The 22,084-nt window shown below is 38.9% G+C and overlaps 3 protein-coding genes across 13 annotated transcripts in view; 2 read left to right on the top strand and 1 right to left on the bottom strand.

Annotated features, from left to right (window-relative positions):
- Positions 1 to 64: 64 nt before the first annotated feature.
- Positions 65 to 4,009, top strand: cenpv (centromere protein V). The gene is made up of 6 exons (XM_063895922.1): positions 65 to 139; positions 825 to 865; positions 1,856 to 1,948; positions 2,200 to 2,269; positions 2,347 to 2,461; positions 3,004 to 4,009. The coding sequence occupies exons 3-6, from the start codon at positions 1,857 to 1,859 to the stop codon at positions 3,156 to 3,158; spliced, it is 432 nt and encodes a 143-aa protein (XP_063751992.1). The 5' UTR covers positions 65 to 139; positions 825 to 865; position 1,856; the 3' UTR covers positions 3,159 to 4,009.
- Positions 3,170 to 17,718, bottom strand: pigl (phosphatidylinositol glycan anchor biosynthesis, class L). Of its 2 annotated transcripts, XM_063895921.1 has the most exons (8): positions 17,209 to 17,718; positions 16,763 to 16,896; positions 15,921 to 16,020; positions 9,479 to 9,569; positions 8,323 to 8,390; positions 6,858 to 6,889; positions 4,418 to 4,551; positions 3,170 to 3,592 (listed from the first exon to the last, which is right to left on the bottom strand). In XM_063895921.1, the coding sequence occupies exons 2-8, from the start codon at positions 16,833 to 16,835 to the stop codon at positions 3,464 to 3,466; spliced, it is 627 nt and encodes a 208-aa protein (XP_063751991.1). In that variant the 5' UTR covers positions 16,836 to 16,896; positions 17,209 to 17,718; the 3' UTR covers positions 3,170 to 3,463. The 2 variants fall into 2 exon arrangements, with proteins under 2 accessions (XP_063751991.1, XP_063751990.1); XM_063895920.1 differs by lacking the exon at positions 17,209 to 17,718 and having other exon boundaries at positions 16,763 to 17,084.
- Positions 17,638 to 22,084, top strand: part of ncor1 (nuclear receptor corepressor 1) — a 60,516-nt gene continuing 56,069 nt past the window's right edge. For 8 of the 10 annotated variants that reach the window (XM_063895918.1, XM_063895916.1, XM_063895911.1 and 5 more), the window contains exons 1-2: positions 17,639 to 17,790; positions 21,387 to 21,562. In XM_063895918.1, the coding sequence (XP_063751988.1) occupies positions 21,452 to 21,562 (111 nt within the window). In that variant the 5' untranslated portion in view covers positions 17,639 to 17,790; positions 21,387 to 21,451. Of the gene's footprint in view, positions 17,791 to 20,990; positions 21,193 to 21,386; positions 21,563 to 22,084 lie in introns of all 10 variants that reach the window. The other 2 variants (XM_063895908.1, XM_063895912.1) reach the window with 2 other exon arrangements.

The following is a 22,084-nucleotide window of genomic DNA, read 5'->3' as shown; positions in this document are numbered from 1 at the left end:
TTATGCGGCGGAATAATATACATTTCTACACTACGGTTCTGGAATTTTCTGGAACTAACGTAGCAACAGAAACCGTCCCTGGTCTTCTGATTGGACTGCACGATTGTTTGTTTGGCCAGCGATTGGTTGCTGTGTTACAGTAAGTAGTGTTTGTCGACCGACTTACATGTATGAGTTAGATTTGAACATATATATTTATGAATTAGTCAATACCTGAATAGACAGTGGATCGTGTTTTTCTGTGCCATTATAGTGTAACCATACACATGGACTTTTCTAAATCGTAACTCTTTCTATAATAAATAATGTCAGACTTGTTATATTATTAGGAACTCATCAGGTCTATAAATGAATATGCCTTTATGTGACACGAAAAAGGGGCATGTGCAGACATGACTTTGAGTTCATCTTCACCATACATGGCTGTTAACAGATGGAAACTTGCTTGGTAAACATACGTTACCAGCTGCTGTGACAGCAGGGTTGGATCTTGGAGGCAAAATGGAAGCATACACTGTTAACTGACCACTTTTAGTCTCCTTTGTATTCATTAGCAACCCATATCGAGCAGGTTTCCAACAACACCACCATCTAAATAAAGAGTTGAAGTTAACCTGAACACTTCTGCAAAAGATGTAATTTGATCAGCAGAATTAGGTGATACCAGTTGTCTGGCATACACAATAAACAAATGACTTAATACTGAACATTTATGTTTGAGATTCAGAATTACCATATTTGGTGTGTCTAAAGACATACTGTTGTATTCTGCCAGAGTGTAAGTTGACCAAATAGATTTCAATGGCCTTTTGGTTTTTTTTCAGATCCAGCTGCTGTCGTGTGAAAGCAGTGGGACACACAGAAAGTACTTATCTACTTTCTTTCTAGTTATCAGATTCTATGGAAAGGGCTGTACGCATGACTAACTGCCTGGCATGATGTCAATGCTCATGTGATACTGAAAAACAGTGATACATAAAACTTTGGTAATCTGTACCTGGAGTAAACTGACCCACCTAATTGAACTTACACCTAAGATTTATGTCAGTGCTTTCCACAATTGGTTAAGAGAACCAACACAGGACTTTGGCAAGATATATAGAATGAATCCAGCGATTTGATGTGACCTAAATTAAATCAAAGCTCATATGGGGTCTGTAGCCTTCTGGGGTTCTATTTTGGGGTCATAGATATGATACAACAGGGAGAGTCCTAATTTATGTATTTGGGTCACAGCATTCCCTTAACACCACCCCTCCTGCAGCACCCTGTCATATGATACCCAACCCGTGATGCATTACACCAGCCAGTGCTTTCCAAAAGAGCAGGGCCGTCTGGCTGAACGAGTTCAGAGGAATGTGTTTGTGCATGTCTTTTGTACTTTGCCCTGCCTTCTGCTTGGAATAATTATGCACTGCCTCAAAGTGTTCCAGGAAGAAACGATCTTTCAAGCAAGCCATGGCCTATAGCTGAGTGTTGTGTAAACATTATCACATGAAATAAATCCGTCATCTGTGGTTGATGGCAACAAATGTGACTTATTTTTATTTATTTAATTGACCCAACAGTAGCTGTGCAAAAGTAGAGAGGCTTATAATGTTAATTTAACTCTTATCAGTTAATGGACTTTGATTAGGTTCATTATGTTTTACACAACATGTGCAATTTTGGTTGGGAGGTTCAGTTCCATGTCGACAGGTTTCATAAGACACTCATCACACATGTTTCATCAGAGCTTCGGTGAAGAGTTTGGTAAACACATTCTGTCTTTTTTTGACATCAAAGTGACTGAAGTATCATCCTATCTAAATAAGAACATTTGTTTCTTGTGATGTTATTTTCTTTATGCCCACAGAATGGATCTGGTGAAACACACAGGCGGCTGCCACTGTGGGGCTGTAAGATTTGAAGTCCTACATTCCCCATACCTCCATGTTTTCCTATGCAAGTACGGAAAATAAATCTTATATTGTATTGTAATTTAAATAAATACATCTGTGTATTGGAAAAAAAAAAAAAAAACTAGATTGTCCAAGACATGTTTTATGTTTTACATAAATTGGTAAATCATATTTGTTTTGCTAAATAAAAACAGGTTGATCCCAAAACTGTCATGTAAAGACATTTCCAACAACATGTGTCACTTGTAGACTTTATAGCAAGTTAAAAACATACTGAATTGTGTCTGTTTTTCTTCAGCTGTAGCATTTGCACAAAGAAACAAAACAATCATTTCATTGTTCCAAGGAATCACTTCACACTCTTACAGGTAACTAAAGCCAAACATTTGATTATTTGAAATCAGAAGAGAATTTTAAAGTGAATTCATTTTGTTTTCCTTTACAGGGGTCAGATTATCTGACCACATACACGTTCAACACTCACGTTGCTAAACACACCTTCTGTAAGACTTGTGGAGTTCAAAGTTTCTACACTCCACGCTCCAACCCTGATGGATACGGTATGATCCCTAACAGCTTACACATGAGTCACACCCCGCTGATGTGTTGTTACCTAACATCCTGCTGTGTTTACTCCAAACAACCCCAGTCTACTCTTTAAAGCCCTTTATTGTGCTATTTTTTATAAAACAAAAACAGTATGTTCAAAACAAGAGATAAAAGAAAAGTTTGATAAGATGATAAACCATGTTGCATTTTGAGAGAAATCAGAGAAAAGGTACAGAATATATAATGTCAATGTCGTATATTGCTGATGTAAAAAGCAGCATAAAAGACCCTCAAGATGGCCATATCAAATCTTTGACAAAACAGGTTTAGCATTAGATGTGTTATTGGTTACCAAGACCATCCACCACAGACTGTAGGCCCAGACTCTACAGTGAGTGCATGACAAAGAGAGCCTTGTGACTCTCTTCACCTCCAGCACACCCTATCCTGACTCAGCCCCATGGTGTTATATAATGGGTGTGGGCTGTGTTTTTTTTTTTCATATGTAAATATTAAAGCTGTCTTTTGTTGCTTGTTGTTGTTTACCACCCAGGTGTTGCTCCACACTGCCTGGATCCAGGTACTGTCCTCAGCGTCACAGTGGAGAGGTTTTGTGGGGAGAAGTGGGAAGAAAGCATGCAGGATCACAAGAGCATCAGAGATATGTCTAAACCTGAAGCAGACGAACAGCTGCCTGACACACAATGACAACACTGTGATTTAAGAATCAAGCTTATTTTAATCATCAGTATCACAGAAAAATATACAGTATTTATTATCTTTGACATAAGATTAAAAAACGGTATCAATAGGGTTGCTTTTATACAGTGTAATGACAATGAAGATTTTTGAGTAGCAAAAAGTCAGCATTATTTATGGAAAGTGCTTACGAAAAAACGCGGAGTCTTCTTTCATCAGATTTGTAAACCCTTATTCACTCTTTACCACAGTTATCAAGTAAATAGGCAGCAGGAAAACAAAGTAACAGTCAGTGCATTAGTTTATCTCATAACTCAATAGATCTTCAGGTTCTTTGGACCTTGTGGGATAATTTTGAATGTGTTGATGAACATGTACCGAGACATGGTAATATAAAGGTAACGGAACCACAGGAGCTGGGTGCGGTGGCAATACATGGCATCCTGAAATGAAAAGAGTGTCTTTTGTGAGTACAAAGTAATCCATTATATTTGACTATGGAACTCAGTTAACACCCAATCGTGTTCAAAATATATCTTATACTTACTTTACCTGTATTTTATATATACAAAACTTGCTTGATGTTAAGCTGCAAAGAATAATCGATCATTTCCCGATAAGACCAAAAACTGAATCTTGGGGGACAGAGCCTTCTCTGTCGCTGCCCCCCCCTCTGGAACTCTCTCCCCAAACACATCCGTGACTGCCCCAATCTTACCATGTTCAAATCAAAAATCAAAACTCATCTTTTCAAAACTGCTTTTAGTCCGTAATTAATGTTGTGTTATATATATTTTAAGTGTGAAGTGTCTTTGAGTTTCCAGAAAAGTGCTCTATAAATAAAATGCATCAAAAGACAATCGTCAACTGTTTTAAGAATTAAATGTGATGAGTTGTTTGTTAATATTGTTACCGGTATGCAGAAATGTTAGACAAGCTGTTAACGGCCTCTCAAATATAGAAATATATTTGTTTGATTTATTCTGAAAAGGAATTTATTTGGATATGAACTTAGAAAAGACATAACAGTATTAGATTTGTTGAAACCAATATTATTGAGTTTAAATAAAAAAATATATGGCTCAACTTAATATTATTGCCTTCAACTAACCTAATGCAAGTATGTGTAATTTGTTGACATAATACATACAAGTCAACGTTTCAGTCTTTCACTGCCTACAGCCTTGTTTGAATGTGCTCAACACATGTGCCCTCTAATAGGAGACAGTGACAGGCCTTTCGAACAAACAGGGCATTGTGAAGCTTACTTTGGCTTGCCTGTAACCCTGTGAGCCAATGAAACAGCGGAGACTGCAGGGCAGCAGCCAGCTGAAGGGAAGCTCCAGGAAAGAAATGTACTTCCTGAAGAGGCCAACGGTCACCAGGGAGAGCAAACAGCAGTCTGGGAGGACAGGCAGAGACAGAGTGTGTTATTAGTATATGTTAGTAATTCACGACAGCAGCAACCTGTCAACTAGGACATTCTCTAAGACTGTTCGGTTTGAAGTGTTCTGAAGCAGCCTGATGTTACAACAGTCAGAGAATTATTCTTTATTACACTCAGGCGATTCCTAAAAACTGTCACTTTCAATTTGCTAATAAGGACATTATGTTACAAAGCCCAGTGTCAACATGGTGAGTTTTTCAGCTATAGCATGCATGTTGTTGGGCCCATAACACTTAAAGGGGCCCTTTAATGCTTTTCTGGGTTTTCCCTTTCCTGTAGTGTGTTATGTACATTTTTGTGGCCTGCATTTTTCTCTCCCACACCCCCCCCCCCCACCCTGCCTGATACGACTCAATTGGACTCCTGTGTTTACTTCCTTAACATAACGAAATCACTATCTAACACTCACGCTTCTATTGGCTAGCGGTCCAACACATTGTACGGGATAGGCTTAGGGGCGGGACATCTCTAAGCAGTTGACCACTCATACAGAGCCAGCCAGCTAACCAATCAGAGCTGACTGGGCTAGCAGTCTGCGAAAAATAAAGAGCTTTTTGAACATTAAAGCATGAAAACATGTCACGGTAGAGGCACAATACAAATATGAACCTGGTAATTAGCATAAAATGGCCCCTTTAAAGTTGCTGGTAAGTTGCAGGGAGAATTTCTGAACGGCCAGTAAAGAGACCTTTTATGAATCAGGCTACAGTAATTCTCTCCCACAGGCTACAGTAAGACCAGTCAAACAGGTGACGTGTGGTATAAATAACCAGCGAGCATGATTAATGACTCCTGCTGTTTTTATAAGATAGCTCTCTGCAGGCTTAAAGGGCAAGGGAGACTAAAGATAAAGTGTGTGTTTGCTCTGGCATCGGGACTGAGATGATAATGTCCTCCTGCTATTCAACCAGCACAGTGCAACAGTTGAGATTTCATGCATGATTAACTACTCTGGCCTGTGCTGGTTTCTTATCATGCTGTCTGCTCAGACTTTAATGTGGGTGTTCTCTCAGGGCCTTAATGTTTGCCTTGTTAGCAAAGTAATGTCTGTTGAACATGTTGTGCCCTTTCTGTCCTGATTATTTTCAAGCGGATATAAACCGGATCATAAATCAATCAAAAGTTCAGTCCACCTAGGTTGAAATTAATTGGCTTACATTTTGATTATGCTTAGACAGTAGATATGTAAAGAGACACTGATTTGACATCAGTTTGAAACTATGAACACCTCATACTCATATGTAGCTGTAGTAAAAAAAACAAATGTTTGTATTGCAACAATGGTTTGTCAGTGGTGAAATGTACATTTTCTCAAGTTTTATACTTATTTTGACATATTTACTTGAGTATTTCCACTTATATCATACTTTTACTCCACTTCATTTACTCATAGTGAGTACTTTTACTCTAGATTCTTGAAGTTAATTTAGGTGATAACATTTCTGTACTTCTACTTCAGTATTCAGGACTGTATACTTAATTTTACTTAAGTAGAGGATCTAAGTACTTTTTCCACTTCTGCTGCCCGGGATATCTGACTGGGCTCACGCTGCCACCAACAGACCAAAATGTTTGGACTGGAAACAAAAGATCATGCACCCCTTTAGAACAGTAGAGGGTGCTGTACAATAACACAGCACCCAGCCTGAGCTGTTTACAGCACTTTCCAGCAGACTGGAGAAGCAGCTACTCATGTCAGGTCCTTTAAGTCTCGCTTGAGTGTGAATCAGTCTGTATCTTTTATTTTTTAAATGCTACTTGAAGCCTCATAATTAACTTTTTTACAATTTCATGACTTTTGCATATGTAAAAGAGAGGGAACAAGTGATTCCATACTCAAGAATGATCTGTATAATATGTTATATAACTTTTAAAGAGACAAGTACATAGCACAAAGAAATGCCACACCACAACATGTATAACCTTAGCTAAATACACAATACACATCACAAAGTTCCAACACAACAATAGGTATATACATATCAAATACAAACAAACAATACAGGTGCTGATCCCTGCTAAAAACACTTTCAGTTTGAGGTTAAAATGATCCTTGTGGGGATTTAGTTCGAGTTTCGTAAGAAAGGATTACCAGGTCATAACAGAAAAAGCAGTCCAATTTAGGATTTAGGAATTGACGTAAGGGTAACCTTACTGGTTCCTTTTCTGAAAATGGACTGGTAAATGCAACCAGGGATACTTTGGACACACATTCTCAAATGTCATAACCCACTTCAAAGTTTTATTTGTATCCAACTTACCATTGGGTACTTGTCCAGTGGAAGCCAGATAGCTGTAAATGGAGGAAGGAGCCGTGTTACTGGGTAGAAATATTGAAGGGGCAAACATTGGTCTCAAAGATGATATATTACGGGTTTGTGTTGGTAACCTCTACAAGTAAATGGCTATGATGTGAAGTTCCCTCCCCAATATTTAACCAAGATTAGAGCTTTCTTAACACTGATTGCAACAAAAATTAGTCAAATGTAAATAATTGTGAGCCTTCAGAGTCAGTATGCATCAACTTTCAGGTCATGTTGTATTGAAAGCTGGAGGGTTGTCTTTTCAGTAGGAAAAAACTAAATCCTCAATTCCTCTTTTTCAAGTCTTCCAAATTTGCATTTCCAGAGCTGCTATAGGAGAATTATATAGAGTCTTGGTGATATCAGATGTAAGCATGTCTGATTTTTCTGCAACAAAGTCCATTATATCGGAGAAAAAGCAGACATGCTGGCACTCTGTTTGCGGTGATCAAGACGCCAAAAGAAATACATTTAATAAACTCAAGATACAGGCCAGTGAGCAGTTTACTGTAAGAACTATTTGTTTTCTACTAAACTGCACCAGGGAGTCGTCCATGAGAAAATGCTCTCTTCCATCTGCACGGTTGCTGGGTGTAGTTTGGCAGAAAGAAAATAGTTCCTACATAAAACTGCTCACAACTAGATATGACGATCATTTTTGGTAACTGGCTCATACTTTCTGGAAAGAGACAATTTATTCTATTGTATTGGGGGGAAGGCAGACATCTCTACATCAATATCCCTGACACTTAGCAACCCACACTAATATAGATTAATAAAAAGTAGAGGTAAGAAAATAAAACCATTTATTTTCTATTTGTAGGTGAACTGTCCCTTTTACATGTTGACTGAACTCAAAAACAAACCACTGAGATTTAGAGTACTGCAAAACTAGTGAACAGCCCCCCTGGGTTTGGGAACCATGAGATATGACATTTGCAGAGCTCACATCTTATCAACAGATGAAGGCCGGCTCAGAGAGGACTGAGAGGACTAACAAGCCAGACAATTAAGGCATCAGTGCACTATGGGAACAGGAACGTACATTTCCCACTCTTCTTTAACCAACAGTCTGATGCAACGTGCTTGTTTGGCCTCTCCAAACCAGAGCTGCCCTCCCACCTCACCACTTCAGGGACAGGATTTACTGCTGCTCTCTGGGAGCACAGCCCAGTGCCTCTGAGGACTGTGTTTGGATGACCTCTCAGCTATGTAACAGCCTGATTCTAAAAAACATTGTGCGTGTTTGTGTGCGAGGAAATATTTGGAAAGATGTTTGTTAATGTGGCTCTAAATGTTCTGCACTTTCCTGGACAAAGTTTTATGATCTTGGAAAGGGCTGTGGGCATCATGCGTAAGGCACATAAAACCAATCTGGATGGTGTCTTTAACTTGGCATCTTTAAAATATATTTTTTCAGTACCTGACAGCTTTATGGATGGCTGTGTGATTGGCATGGCCGCTGACTCCGCTCCCGTCGAAGGTCAGCACCTGAAACAACAAAATGTTTCTTTGTGTGTGGGTGCAAATACAGCATCTGGGTATGTAAAAATGAATTTAAATAAACGGACGCAAAAGATTTTACTTGGGTTACTGCAAGGGTTTCTGTGTCTTTACTGTGGAGCTGTTTGGCAGCTGACAACTGATATTTAAAGCCTTTTTCTGTGTGCATGCTTGCACACCAGAGGAAGCAAGAAAACCAGGTCAAAGGGAAAGAAAAAGTGCTTGACTACAGACTTGGCATTTGTTATGCTCCGGCGTATTCTACCATGACTATGTCGTTGCAATCAGGCATCAGTTAAAGTCTACAACGAACACTTATTATACAAGAACACTTTCTTTTCATTCCTCATGAGCTGTAAATAGAAAATCAAAAGACTGCAGTGGTGTTAGACCAAGGAAACATGTAATTCAGTTTAAGAGTGAAGCACATTTTACATCTTGATGCTTATCTCTGTTTTTGCTGCACATATTCTTTAGAGACACATGATTCTCTAGCCTACTTTTTGGTCAAGAGGAATTCTTGCTGCAGAGCCTGACAGGATGGGAGGAGACAGTATGTTTGTTTGTTTGTCATCTTTGATAAGAAAAAGAGATCAGCAACTTGATAAACTTGACTTAAGAACTGTTTTTTTTGTCATGGCTGCTGTACTTTTTGTTTGTCAGAAATTGACTAAATTTGCAGTCGTTGAGATGGCCCGAATAACAACTCTTTGATTTTTAAATGAACCACATTCCCATTAGTTAATAGTACGGAACTGCGGCAGATACGCATCTAAGTAAATACCAAGTTGAATCCAAACATTCTACAGCAGCAAAGGCCGTTTCCCCTTATTTTCATGGAGGCTCTAAATACAGTCTGAGCTGGAGAAAAAGAGACGAAGTGTGACAGGAATACTATGCAGACCACAATGAAAGTGGGATAATGAGCTTGAGACATGAGGTGCAAAAACATCTGGTTAAAACTTAAGAAAGCAATACATGGATTTTGTACGCAAAAGGGCGGGGAAATGGTTTGTTGACAGGAAATGATGGAAACTGCTAAGAAAAGAAAGAATTCAGTGAGGAGCAGGGCATACCATGTTGAAGGAGTGCTCTCTCATGTGCTTCATAATTAAAGAAGAGACCAGGGAGACGCTCCATTCTGCTTTAGGATCGTCCGGGAGTTTTCTGGAGGGCGAAAAAAGGACTTAGTTATCTTCCAAGTGATATTACTGATAAACAGGAGTGCATTGTGTCTGCGATCTAACTTTTGCATCAGTTCTACACAACATAAGCATGCTGGCTGTCTCTCAGGTGCCTACTTTTTTATGAGGTTTGGGAAGTCCGGGGGATTAGGGGTCAGACGACCCTCACCATCATGTTCATCTGAGAGTACAGCCAGAAGACAACACAGAACACATCACTTGGCCTACCCAAGTGTGTGAACTACTAAACATGCAGATACTTCCTTTTCAGCACAAAAAATACCTCTCAGTTAAAAAAAGAGATTTTTTTTTTCAATAGTGTATGAACTCAAGAGAAACCAGCTACCATAATAAAAAGTTAATGTTTGATAGGCCGCATTTGAAGTTAAGTAGAAGAAGTTTGTTTACCAGTTATGATTCCTCCGATTGCTTTTGTTTAAAATACAAACAGCCAAAACCAAACTGCAATCACAGTTTAAAAAATCTAACTATGGGGGTCTCAGTCTGCTGAGATGAGCAGAAAGATCAGTGACATGACATGTTGCTGAACACTTAAACTAAGCAGGTCCTTTCATACAAATACTTGGATGTTGCGATAGATCCTCTGCTATCCTGGAAAGACCACATTGAAGCTGTCAGGAAAAGGACAAAACGGAAACGTTTGCTATGACCCCCTTTGCTATGGTCTTTGAGCCCCCCTCTGCTCAAAGATTGTAAGTGATCCCTTTCAGTAACTCTCCAAATCGTCCTACCATTACAGTATAACACATAAAGGCTTGGTCAACAAAATTGTCTTTGAATCTAAAGATGACCTGAAGGGAATTATAATCATTGAATCAGAAATACAAGGTTCCACGATTTAGACTGAATAACTCTTTTGTGCACCGGTCAATCCTCAAATAAATATGGAATTCAATCCCAGATCAAAAGTATATTAAAGGATCTTGATAACATGTAAGAGGGTGGCACATGGGTGGTGGGGTTAGGTGTGGGGGGGTCATAAACAGTTTCTTCCCTCCCCTTCGTCGCTAACAATGAGCAGGGACAGTTGAGCTGGTAGGGGGGAAGTGATGGATTAAGCACAGATCTATTTGTTGCCAGTGATGTGAGGGTCAGCCTTCAGTGTAAAAGGGTGGAGGGGCGGCTATGTCATGGGGAGCAGCGGTTGGAAGACGGGAGGGTCGGAGGTTCAGAGATAGTTTAAAACTGTCCGTCATCGAGTGAATGCACTGCTGTGACACGGTGACATATCATAATGGTTGTGTGGGATGGCACAGGGAAATTGATTCTTAGGTGAACTGATGTTCAAGGCCCCTAATAAAAACAATAACATCAATTTGGGAGAATTTGGCAAAAGTGTATGAATATTAAAAGATCATACCGAGTTCACAGCTTGGCTACAGTGCATTTTTTTATGTGGCCCTATTTTCTCTCTAGTGCATTTATCCATTTATTATCCAGACATTTTACAGAGCAAAAGCCTGCATGGGGGGGGGTGTGAAAAATGAACAAAAGACACAAGACACCTGACCTTTCTCATGCAGGATGCAGGCAGAGTCAGCCTCGCCATGGCAACAGTGCAAAATGTCCTAAAGTAACCTCCCCTGCTCCGCTTTTGTAGCTTTGCATGTGGATGTGTAATTGCTTGCAGGCATCTGTATGCAGTTGTTGAACTTTGGCCGAGTAAGGAGGATTCAGTGTATGTGTGTGTGTGTGTGTGTGTGTGTGTGTGTGTGTGTGTGTGTGTGTGTGTGTGTGTGTGTGTTAAAGAGGGCTTGGTTAGTCTGGTCACATGGACCACAGGCCTGTGAAACTGCCAGGCGTCGGTCAGATAATGTCCTGCTGGGAACTGCTGGGATGCCACTACAAACTGACAATGCTGCCACAATATCACACTGTAATGAGGCAGTTACACTACAGCAACAACACCAACAAACACACTGTTACACAATCATTTAGACTCATTTATTGTCCCAGGTTTTTTCAATATTAACTCATTTTGAGATAATAAACTGACATGAAAATAACATGGGGACAATTATGTAAGTGGTGTTGAGAAAGAGAGGTTGTTCATAGAAAGAGAAAGCTAATAGGACAAAATGACATGTTTGTTGCCAGCAGCAGGATTGAGTAAAGCAACTGTTTGACTATTCAGAGAGCCAGTGTCTGTGTGCTTGTGACAAATGTATCTGGGATAAAAGCACAACCAGAGGTCAGTGGCAAGGCTGGAACATCTCACCACTATTTACTGCACTCTGCCGTGTGTCTATATATTAGCTAGGGCTATTTTTACCATGATCGATGAATATTTAAACCTTTTAAGGGGATACCGTGTTACTGAAGTCATTACGGCTTTCCTTTCCACAAACACAGTACTGATGTCTTTGTTTACATCCATAAGAAAGATTAACATACACAAAAAAAACATTTTAAAGTCTGTGATTATATCTCAGTAAACATTTTTTATAATGTTCTAAGTATTACAGATATAAAGAGAGAAATACAAGTTCAAAAGAAATGAGATGGGTGTATGAGGGTTGGTTCAGTCTGGTTGATAATGTAATGAACGGTGAGATGGTTGGATGTGTGCAGTGAGCAGTTATAATTGAGTACAGGGAGCAGACAGAGGTCAGGCCAGTGCAAGTGGAGAGGCAGCAGAGCGTGTTCAGATCCAGCTTGATCACAAAGGCCCCAACATGCACTGGGGCCCCAGATACTGTCTACACAGCTGTCCTATTCAGTAAGCATTAAAGGGAAAATCCTATTTTAAAACAGAATTCTCCTGTTATTCCTGTAATTCCATAGCATAGGCTTTGGTTGTGAGTCAGCAGGTCTCACTCAGATTGGTCGTTATGAAACATAAACCTACACTGCACAATATCATTTTTCTTGAATGGTTGAGACTTTAGCTTATAAACAAAACTCCAGTGGACCCAGCACACTACCCTGATGCATCACATGAGTCAATACTGCAAATAAATATGTATTAGTATGCATTTGATCTGGCTAATTGTTAATATCTAGATTCCAGACCATTTTATATGAGGATAATTACAATTAGTGTATTTTTAAGAATATTAAATTGAGCGTTTTACATCAATGTATACATGCTTTCATTTGACTAATACACAGATTTTGACGGCACGTTGCCATGTATTTTGCCATGTAACAGCTACCTGTGGATCAGTGGAATATTGTGAATCCATTGTCAGGAAAGTGGGTTACATGCATCCTTGTGCATAAAGACCAAAACCCCTTCCTAGAAGAAGAGCTCCTAGAGGTCAAATACTTGTTAGGTAACCTTTGAGTTTCAACCAAGACATGACTGGAAATGAACTGACTCAATGAGATGGATTTGATTCAAAACTTAAACAAAATGTACACCTAGTCCAACTAAATCGACAGTGATAAGTAGATGCTGGTTTGTGTGGTTTGTTTCTGATCTCAAAGAAATAATAACTAGCGTGGCATAAATGGAAAAAGCAAATATTTTAAATCCCACATACAGTGAGGAGCTGCTCTAGATTTTTTCTTTTATAGAATTAAGAACAAATCTTACGTCTTGAGCTAAGGGTCTGATTTCCAAAGGCTTAGTGCTTGTTTCAGGTTTGACGTTATAGTTATTGACTTCACTTTAAAACACCAGAGATCAGTCTTGATCGGTACTTCAACTAGGTTAAATCAGCATCAAATTTCCCAAATTGGGATCAATAAAGTACTTATCTATCTATCTATCTATCCATCCATCATCATTCACCTCCAGTCAGCTTAGCATGACTCTAATACATGTTTAAGATGCAAAAGGCTACCGATTCTATTGAAATTGTGCAGCTTTTCTCGGTTTGCGTAAATATGAAAAAAGGTCACCAACTGTTGCAGTGCATGCTTTTCTTTCTTTTTAAAAAAAAATGATGAGCGTGAAAAGCATGGAGAGGTAAAGTCATGGATGCACATAGTTGGGCAGAGAAGGTTAGGAGCAAAGCCAAAGTGTGGCTAACAATATGCAGACACATAAAGGGAAAAACAGCTTGGAATGACCTACATTAGCTGTGTTCAGATCATGGCCAAAATGTATCCCACAGTCCTTGGCAGTTGGCTTCAGCAGACGGGCAAGAGGACGAGGAGCAGGAGGAGGAGGGGGGAGCAAAGAGAGAGAGATGGAGAGACAGAGAGCTTGTTTGGGAGTGAGTGGGGCTCATAGTAGTGCTGATTAGGTTTGCGTTGAGAGCAAACAGCAGAATACACAGAAAGGGAAAATGGGCTACGCTCAAGTTCAGCAGAAGTGCAGACAGCACTAAGATCAAAGTTCAGTGATGCCCTGTGTGCACAGGATGATAGAGCTGCATTTAACACACACACACACACACACACACACACACACACACACACACACACACACACACACACACACACACACACACACACACACACACACACACACACACACACACACACACACACACACACACACACACACACACACACACACACACACACACACACACACACACACACACACACACACTTCTCTAGAGCAGACAACCTGGGCAGGCTGCCAGCATACTGCTGTGAGCTCCAGGTTAGTGCTAGAGTTCATGCAGCTCTCTCTTGTTGCGCCAACGTGTAGAGACCGAAATGTGGGCGGCCCCGAGATTCTTAGAAACTCAAAACATTTCAGGGGAAGCTGCAGGGTTGTTCCACAGGAAAAAAAAAATCCCCCCTCTTCAACATCACCTTTAACCACCTCTTTGTCAGTAACTTGAACTCGCCAATACCCACATCCAGAGCCAAGAGACTGGAAGTCTTACAGCTGCATCAACAGCACAATAAAAAAAGAATAGAATAGAATAGAATCGGAGGATGAAACCCTCTTTATGAGTCACATACATGCACACAGCAGAGCACACACAGTGAAATTGGTCATCTGCATTTAACCCATCCTAGTACTAGGAGCAGTGGGCAGCTATCGTGCAGCACCCGGGGAGCAATGGGGAGGGGGGATTGGAGGTGTCCGGTGCCTTGCTCAAGGGCACCACAGCAGGGCCTAGGAGGTGAACTGGGACCTCTCCAAGTAGCAGTCCACTTTCCATATTTTCTCAAGTCTGTTCGGGGACTTGAACCGGCAACCCTACGATTCCCAGTCCAAGCCCCTACTGACTGAGCCACTGCTGGAAGAATAACGAGTTCCTCGAAGAATTTGGCCTACAAGTAGTTCTGGCTTGGATTTCTGCTTACTGCTTGAATGTAATACCACTGTGGCTGTGAGTGAAGTCTGTTTTAACTTAGAGGAGTTTACAACCCCGCCATCCTAACCAAAGCTTTTTCTGTACATCATCCATGACATTCAAAATATGATACTTTTTGCAGACTGACTTCGTCTCATGCATTTTATTGCAAAGTAATCTGAGATGAATGAGAGCTAGCAAACAAAAGTTATATTATATTTTATGAACTTTTAAGTTCCTGGAAAAAACCTGGAATGGACAACTAGTTACTTAGAAATCTATTTGAAAATCCCCAGTCATTTCATACTCCACATCTGAGGCGCAGATATGGTCAAAAGTTTGCCAACACAAGAAACACTATAAAAAATGACCAATGTTTTCCACCAATATACCTGTCTCAACGGCTATAAATGAAAGGACTGTATTTGAGCACCACTCAATTATTTAATTAAATATTGAAAAGGAAAACAGTATAATTTAGTTAATAGGCAATAACCTCCCAAAAATAATTTGGTTAATTAATCTTTTGTACTGAATTTCACACATAAACTAAAAACATTGATTGCATTTAATGAAAATGTCCAAAACATGCTCTATACTATATTTTACAACAAGGGGCATTTTAATAGATGGATTGATGTCACTTTGGAATTTAAAAGCTTCTTAGAGGGTTCCGTGTCCCACAGGGAAGACTGATCACCGTCTCTGGGGCATGCTCATTTATTTCCTTTGCTACGGAGGCAGTTATACATCAGGCCACAGGCTAGATCGGCTCTGTTGTGGGAAGAATAAATGTTATTTGTTGTCAGCTCTATTTGTTCTTTTTGTGGGAGGGGGGTGATGGGCTCCCAACAGGCATACATGCTTAGAACTGACTCCTGAATTAAGGGCAGCAGATGTATATTAATATTTTCCTTTGTCATTTTTTAAGCCAACAACTAGCTTCAGTTTTAAACCATATTGAGGGCCAGCACAAATCATATTCACTACAATCATGTTTAACACACATTTATTTAACAAGTTAACCTTAACATTGAAAGGAACACATAAGAAAAGGTTTTTCAGTTGTAAAACATTGTGCTGTATGTTTGGTGCAGATGTTTGCTTACTTATGATCTACTATGGTGATTCTTGAATCTGGTATCCCCAACACTGCACAGCTGTTGAGAAGTTCTTGTTTACGCTGAGCTCCTTGATTGTAGTAGTTTCCTGTACAATATATAGAGGACAAATTAGGCGATTATGCTCCATAAAAGGCAGGAAAAATCCAACTTGAGTTTTAATTCTGTCAATGGTATAACATTAAAAGGCCATAAGTTCTTTAGCTGTTTTTCGGTCATCTGACACCAGTTAAGGAATCAAATAAAATGCTTCATTGAAATGCTTGTATCCTAATGCTTCTATGCATCATATCATTTATAAATTGAGTCTTTGAATTGAGTCAGAAATCCTTTTTTATTTGTCTTTTAATGTAATCAACACCAACTGTGTTAAGGAAACTAGTAACTGTTGACATTTCTGTCACTGTTTTTTGTCATACAAATTTAACATCTGTTGAGATTTGTTCAATGAACACAAGACTGGATTTCTTTACTGGTACAGTAGTTGACATTAGGGAATGATTAGTTCACTCAAAAATCACAAGTTCCTGAATGTAGAAGGTTTGTTATGTGAATACAACATAGTTTTTTTTCATCTGTATTTTAGTAGTCAATGACTTATAATATGGTAACACTTTCTTCCAGAAGCTGCTATTTCGATCTCCTTTACACTCAACCTAACGTGTATTTTTAGCAAACTATTATCTATTAACTCACATCAGTAAAAGCATCTGATTAAAACTAGCTACCGTTTGTTAGCAGCTAGCCTCATGCTTCATTATCATTCCTATATAACTTTATAATTATTTGTTAACATTAAATGTACAACTAAAAGTGTAGTGAAACCATACCTTCTGAGAAACACAGCAGGTGTACGCTGGCTTTTAACTCAACGAGTCGTATAATCGTTGGCGCGAAGAACATACATTCATCATCCGGATGCGCAGTTACAACCAGAGCTCTGATGTCTGCCCCGACTGTGTCTCTGCTTGTTAACACGTTCATAACATGATTCAACGACTTCACCAAAGTGCTCCGATGTCGATAATACATGCATTTTATCAAAACTAAATAGGATAAAACTATGAAGGCAGCCAGATAAACACTCATTATTTTTGACCGTTACCGTAAACAATCCGTGTACAGACAAATCCTAACATACCAATGGTTCCACGTGCAAAAAAAACAACAACATAAAAGAGGACGGTCTGACTTATTTAACGTTACTCTACCTTTATAGAATGCAGTACCTGTCCTAACTAGGTCCAACAAAGCAATAGCTGCTCACTTTACTCACATAATAATGTGTTTGCCGTCCCATGGAGTCACTGTCGCTTTCTCAGTTCATTTGAATTTAAAAAAAAGTTCTTAGGATAATGAACAAATATATATGAAGCGTATTTATTTTCTGGCGTATTTTAATAAAGGGTACATTGAACGTTCGTAAAAAATGAGATCAACCAAGCGAAATTGGAATTTTTGAAAAATGAAAATTGCGAACACCAGGAACGTTACTCTGTTTGAGGGGAAGTTTTAGCTGTCACACCGCATAATCCTTACAGGTACATAAAAACAAAAGAGTCAAGTCTTAATATTGACAAAAAGGATCAGAGAATAGTCCACTTACTTTGTAAAATAAATACTTTATATTCTTTTACTGTTCACACGACATTTTGGGGGAATTCCAGTAAGCTGTGGATGCAACCGAGTATAGCCAGTTTATGTTACCCTGTCAGGACATCGACCGACAAATGCGGCGCAGCCTTCAGTCTGCTCAGTCGTCCACAGCTCACAACCCGCGGATTTACAATCAACAATTAACACATATTTCTGCCCGGGGATACATTTCTCTCCCACCGATATATTTTCTAAATATGAGGTGAGTACAAATATCTAAAATGCAGGAAAGCAACATGCCTAATAAGCACGGAATTTTAAGTCCCCGGTCTACGATGAAAATCTGCCTTGCAAGATGGCGACGTGGTTGGGGATTCAAAGGTGAAATTCAGGCTAAGTTAGCTAGCTAGCGACAACAACAAACATCTTAGACGCAGGATTAATAAATTGAAGTGCTTAAGGAGCATATACCTTTAGGCAGACGTTTATTATTGTGCGTGTTTTTGCTGCATTTCCGGAAAGGCTTTCTGTTGTGGAAACGGACCCATCCCCCAAGATATAAGCTACACATCCAATTGCGTTTATATGACAGTATGGTGTTAACAGCCTACAATAACAACACACAGCAACAGTATTTCCCACTGCCAGGCCGTGTATGAGGGCATGAAGTTCACCATGGCTGCTGGCTTTGCAATTGAAATCATCAGAGACCATCGCAAATGCGTTCTAAAATTAACTGTACCAAGAAATTAACCGTGAAACAATAAAAGCATACCGTCATTTGTATAACAGGAAGCTGCATGCCTCTACGCTCCAAATGCCTTTAATCACTCGGGACAATGGAATTACAATTACAAAAAAAAAATACAATAAAGATGTAGAGAAGCTCCCAGAAGTAAATACTGTAGCCACAATATTTTGTACCTTCATGCTTCATTTCTAAAGATATGAGACAGGAATACAGCTTCAACTGTAATTTGAAAAGGGCCATTACATGATTCACATTATGGATGTCCTAAGTTGTTACAACAGCAGGATTAAAGAGGGTAGTCCATAGTTAACATGACTACAACAGCTGATTTTGAAAGTAAGCAAACGCATTTTAACCTGCTCAGTCTTTGTATATGAATAGGATGTTAGGGTTTTTAATGTATGGCTTAATATGGAGAATAAAGTGATGGGCTTGAACCCTTAAAGTAGTATTTGTTTGTATGTTCATTGGGAGTGCACAACAAAATACTGTGTTGGTAAAGGAGCAAGGCCTCACTTGTGAGATAAAACTTAGTGCAGAACATTTTGTTTCCTGTTTCTTTAATTGTCAGCCATACTGTTAAATATGTGGTTATCACCTCATGTTCATACATTCAATTGTAATCAGTTATGATTTCAATTATATTGGATACACTAGTTATTTTTGTTGGTATCAGTGCAAATCAGGTTAGAAAAAAAATGAATGCGTAAATAAAATGAAACCAAACGTTAAAAAGTTAAAGTCAAGCCTTAATATTTTGTGTCTGCTGGGTGCTCTTTCAGAGCTTTGATATTTTTGACACATTTCTCTTTCTTATCGTTTGGCATGAAGCCAAAAGGTGCAGCCTCACAAACATTTTAGGATCACTTGTCTGGTTTTTTTTTTGGGTAGAAAGTATAGCACATAACAACATTGGCTGACAATGTTTAATAAACAGTTATGTAATTTTAAACAGTTAATTATAATGTTTTTTTTTGTTTATGGCAAAAAACCTAAAACATACAATGCGACATGTTATTCACAAGACACTTAGGATATTTTTAGTATCATTTCTGAAATAGTGAAAGTGGATCTCAAATTATGGGACCCACCAAACTATGTGGCCTGTGGATTGAAATAAAATAACAGCTTCCCACCCCGGTTATGGTGGCAATGGTTGTAACTTTTTTATCCCAAGTTAGCAGCATAATGTCTTGGCATGGTGGCCTTGCTGTAAATCTTGCAGCCCTAGAATTAAAAAAGAGAGACAGCAGAACACAGATTCATTTGTTGGATCCCTGGAAGAAGGGACAAAAGGAGCCCAAAAAAAAAAATCCAGTGACGCAGAAATATCCTGTGTTTGTGAGGCATAGCCTTGTTGCCTGTAAATAACTTGACCAAAACTTTATTTATGAGTTTGTGAAAAATACGGTGTCAAAATGCTTCCTGGCTACGCTCATTTAGCAATTTGCTTGACTGGTGGAGCAAATATGACTAAAATAATAATATCATTCAATCATGTTTGTTTAAATGCGAGTGGAGGATTTATTTGTTAATCCTGGATACACATAAATATTAAAAACAATGAGATGTTAATAGCATTATCACAGCTCATATGATTGACTGGCATGGCGTGGAAGGTAGAGACCACACCCTTTACAGATACACATCAGAAGTGAATTAAAATGTGATGAATTTAGGTCGCACACATTTTAGTCTTAATTATTATTAAACAAACTTAATTTGAATATATTTTTTGGCCCTGCATGGATTGTCTTCATTTCTTCTTGTTTTGAGAATGGAAGTACATATATTTTTTAATTCTACCATCTTTTGTATTTTCATTAGAATTGCAGTCATTTGCTAACATTTGAAGTAAACAAATGCTGTCAAAAGTATTTGTAAGATAAATTGATTGCAATTCCTTCTTCTGGGTTTGATATGTTTATACTGAATGTATCTGAGAGTTATTTTCTCCAAACAATACCTACTTGTGGAGCTCTTGGCATGATTAAGGCATGATTAGGTTCCCGCAGATCAAAATACTTAATTAAGGTTGTTAAGGGACGTTCTGAACTTTTGTTACACTGATGTAATAATATGACTCCTATAAATAATCCTAAACCTGTTCGAGCTTAATATTAACTCAAGTGCTTGACATGTATTTAAATCAGCTCTGAAGAACAAAGCATGAGGGCTGAAAACAACTTAAACAGTCAAATGCAGTTTACACAGTCATCCATTTTCGAAGAACAGGCCGCTGTTCTTTCCACCCACATAAATACTGTTTTGGTGTTTTCCACGGCTGCAGCTGCACAACCCAGAGTGTACAAGTTGTTCCAAGATCATCCTTGCACTTTTGGTTTTTAAAGCCTTGATTTAGATAACCGTCCATGCATGATGTATTTTTGGATTTGATTCCTACTGTACTACCTACACTCGCAACAAGAGCGATGATCAGGGCAGTTCTTTATACTCGCCTGCATGGAAGCACCATAATATTTTAAAAGTCATGCCGAACTGCACTTATTTATCGCCTTGGTCTTATAACAGCAGCATACTCAAAGTAAGATTGGTGACATTATAGTGCATGCTAACTTGATAGCACACTCAATGCTCTCTGTGACACTGGAGCAACACCACGTACTATAAATAAACTCACTTTTTTTTATTAATACTATCCAATATTTAGCCTCTAACATAGTTTTTCGTATGCACATTCTTTTTCTAAGGTTGTTCCTCATTCAGATTTTCAAGAAGGGTCTGACTTTCTGAACCTTATTAGCTTGGAAGGAACTGCTTCCTCTTGTCATATCTGGATGGGGATAAGATCGTTTTATTGGATACCATAAGGTCATCACGACTGCTTGCCCTTGTAATAAAAGACATGACTAGACCCATAATATTCACTCGGCCTCAATATTGACACCCGGGGTAAGTATTGTGAGTCTAATAAAATAAAATGAATACTATGCATTAGCATTGTTTGGTACTTTATTGCTGTATTTCTGTCCTATATATTATCTCCATAAAAAATATAGAAAAATAGAACAGAGGCTTCAGTATTCGTCTTACTCTCTTAAAGGTGACTTACAAAACATTAATGTGATGTTTCTGTCTTGCTGCAGGTGGTTTGTGTCTCCAATCATGGTCTAGCTAGCGTTTCTGAAGCAGCAGCTAGCACTGAGCCAGGATGTCCAGCAGCTCGGGCTACCCCCCCACCCAGGGGAGCTTCAGCAACGAGCAGGGCCGCTACCCAGCACATTCTGTCCAGTACTCCTTCACCGGCTCGCGCCACCAACAGGTAAAATAACTTCCTTCTGCATTGTTGTATCTGAGCCAACGGTTAACTTTGTCTTGTCATGATTGGGCTCTCACGCTCAACATGGAAGGCTCTTACGTGTTGACTTTACTCTGAGGCATTGAAAGTTAATATGTAAATCCACTTCTATGAGTAATCCACTTCTATATCATCTATGATAATATTTAATGTAGATATTTTGTTTCAAAGGTAGTGACACAGCTTCATCTCCATCTTGGATCCTGACATGTGAAAGCCTACAAACGAAAAATGAAATGCTTGTTGGTACAGGTGTACCACACCATTATCATTTTACTATGTTTTTTTGAATTACTTTTCAAAAAGGATAATTCTTTCTTGTATTGCAAATCATATCACAATTGCAATATTGGTTAAAATAATCGCAACTAGCTATTTTTTTCAAATCGTGCAGCCCTAGCACTTCATGAGAATATAAAGTACCAAAACATCTAGCTGTTTAGCATAAGTGCTACTAAACACAGTAACCAAATATTATAAATCGCA

The sequence above is a fragment of the Eleginops maclovinus genome, chromosome 11 (genome assembly GCF_036324505.1).
Source record: "Eleginops maclovinus isolate JMC-PN-2008 ecotype Puerto Natales chromosome 11, JC_Emac_rtc_rv5, whole genome shotgun sequence".
NCBI classification, from domain to species: Eukaryota; Metazoa; Chordata; class Actinopteri; order Perciformes; family Eleginopidae; genus Eleginops; species Eleginops maclovinus.
The sequence above is the reverse complement of the archived record's forward strand: the minus strand, read 5'-3'. Positions and strand labels throughout refer to the sequence as shown.

Coding starts and splice junctions, on each gene's coding strand:
- cenpv (XM_063895922.1), top strand. CDS start 1,857: ATGGATCTGGTGAAACACACAGGCGGCTGCCACTGTGGGGCTGTAAGA. Junction 1,949..2,199: donor CTCCATGTTTTCCTATGCAA/GTACGGAAAATA, acceptor GTTTTTCTTCAG/CTGTAGCATTTGCACAAAGA. Junction 2,270..2,346: donor ATCACTTCACACTCTTACAG/GTAACTAAAGCC, acceptor TTTCCTTTACAG/GGGTCAGATTATCTGACCAC.
- pigl (XM_063895920.1), bottom strand. CDS start 17,021: ATGAGTGTTTATCTGGCTGCCTTCATAGTTTTATCCTATTTAGTTTTG. Junction 16,021..16,762: donor CCTGCTGTGTTTCTCAGAAG/GTATGGTTTCAC, acceptor TATATTGTACAG/GAAACTACTACAATCAAGGA. Junction 3,593..4,417: donor AGGGTTACAGGCAAGCCAAA/GTAAGCTTCACA, acceptor TTTTCATTTCAG/GATGCCATGTATTGCCACCG.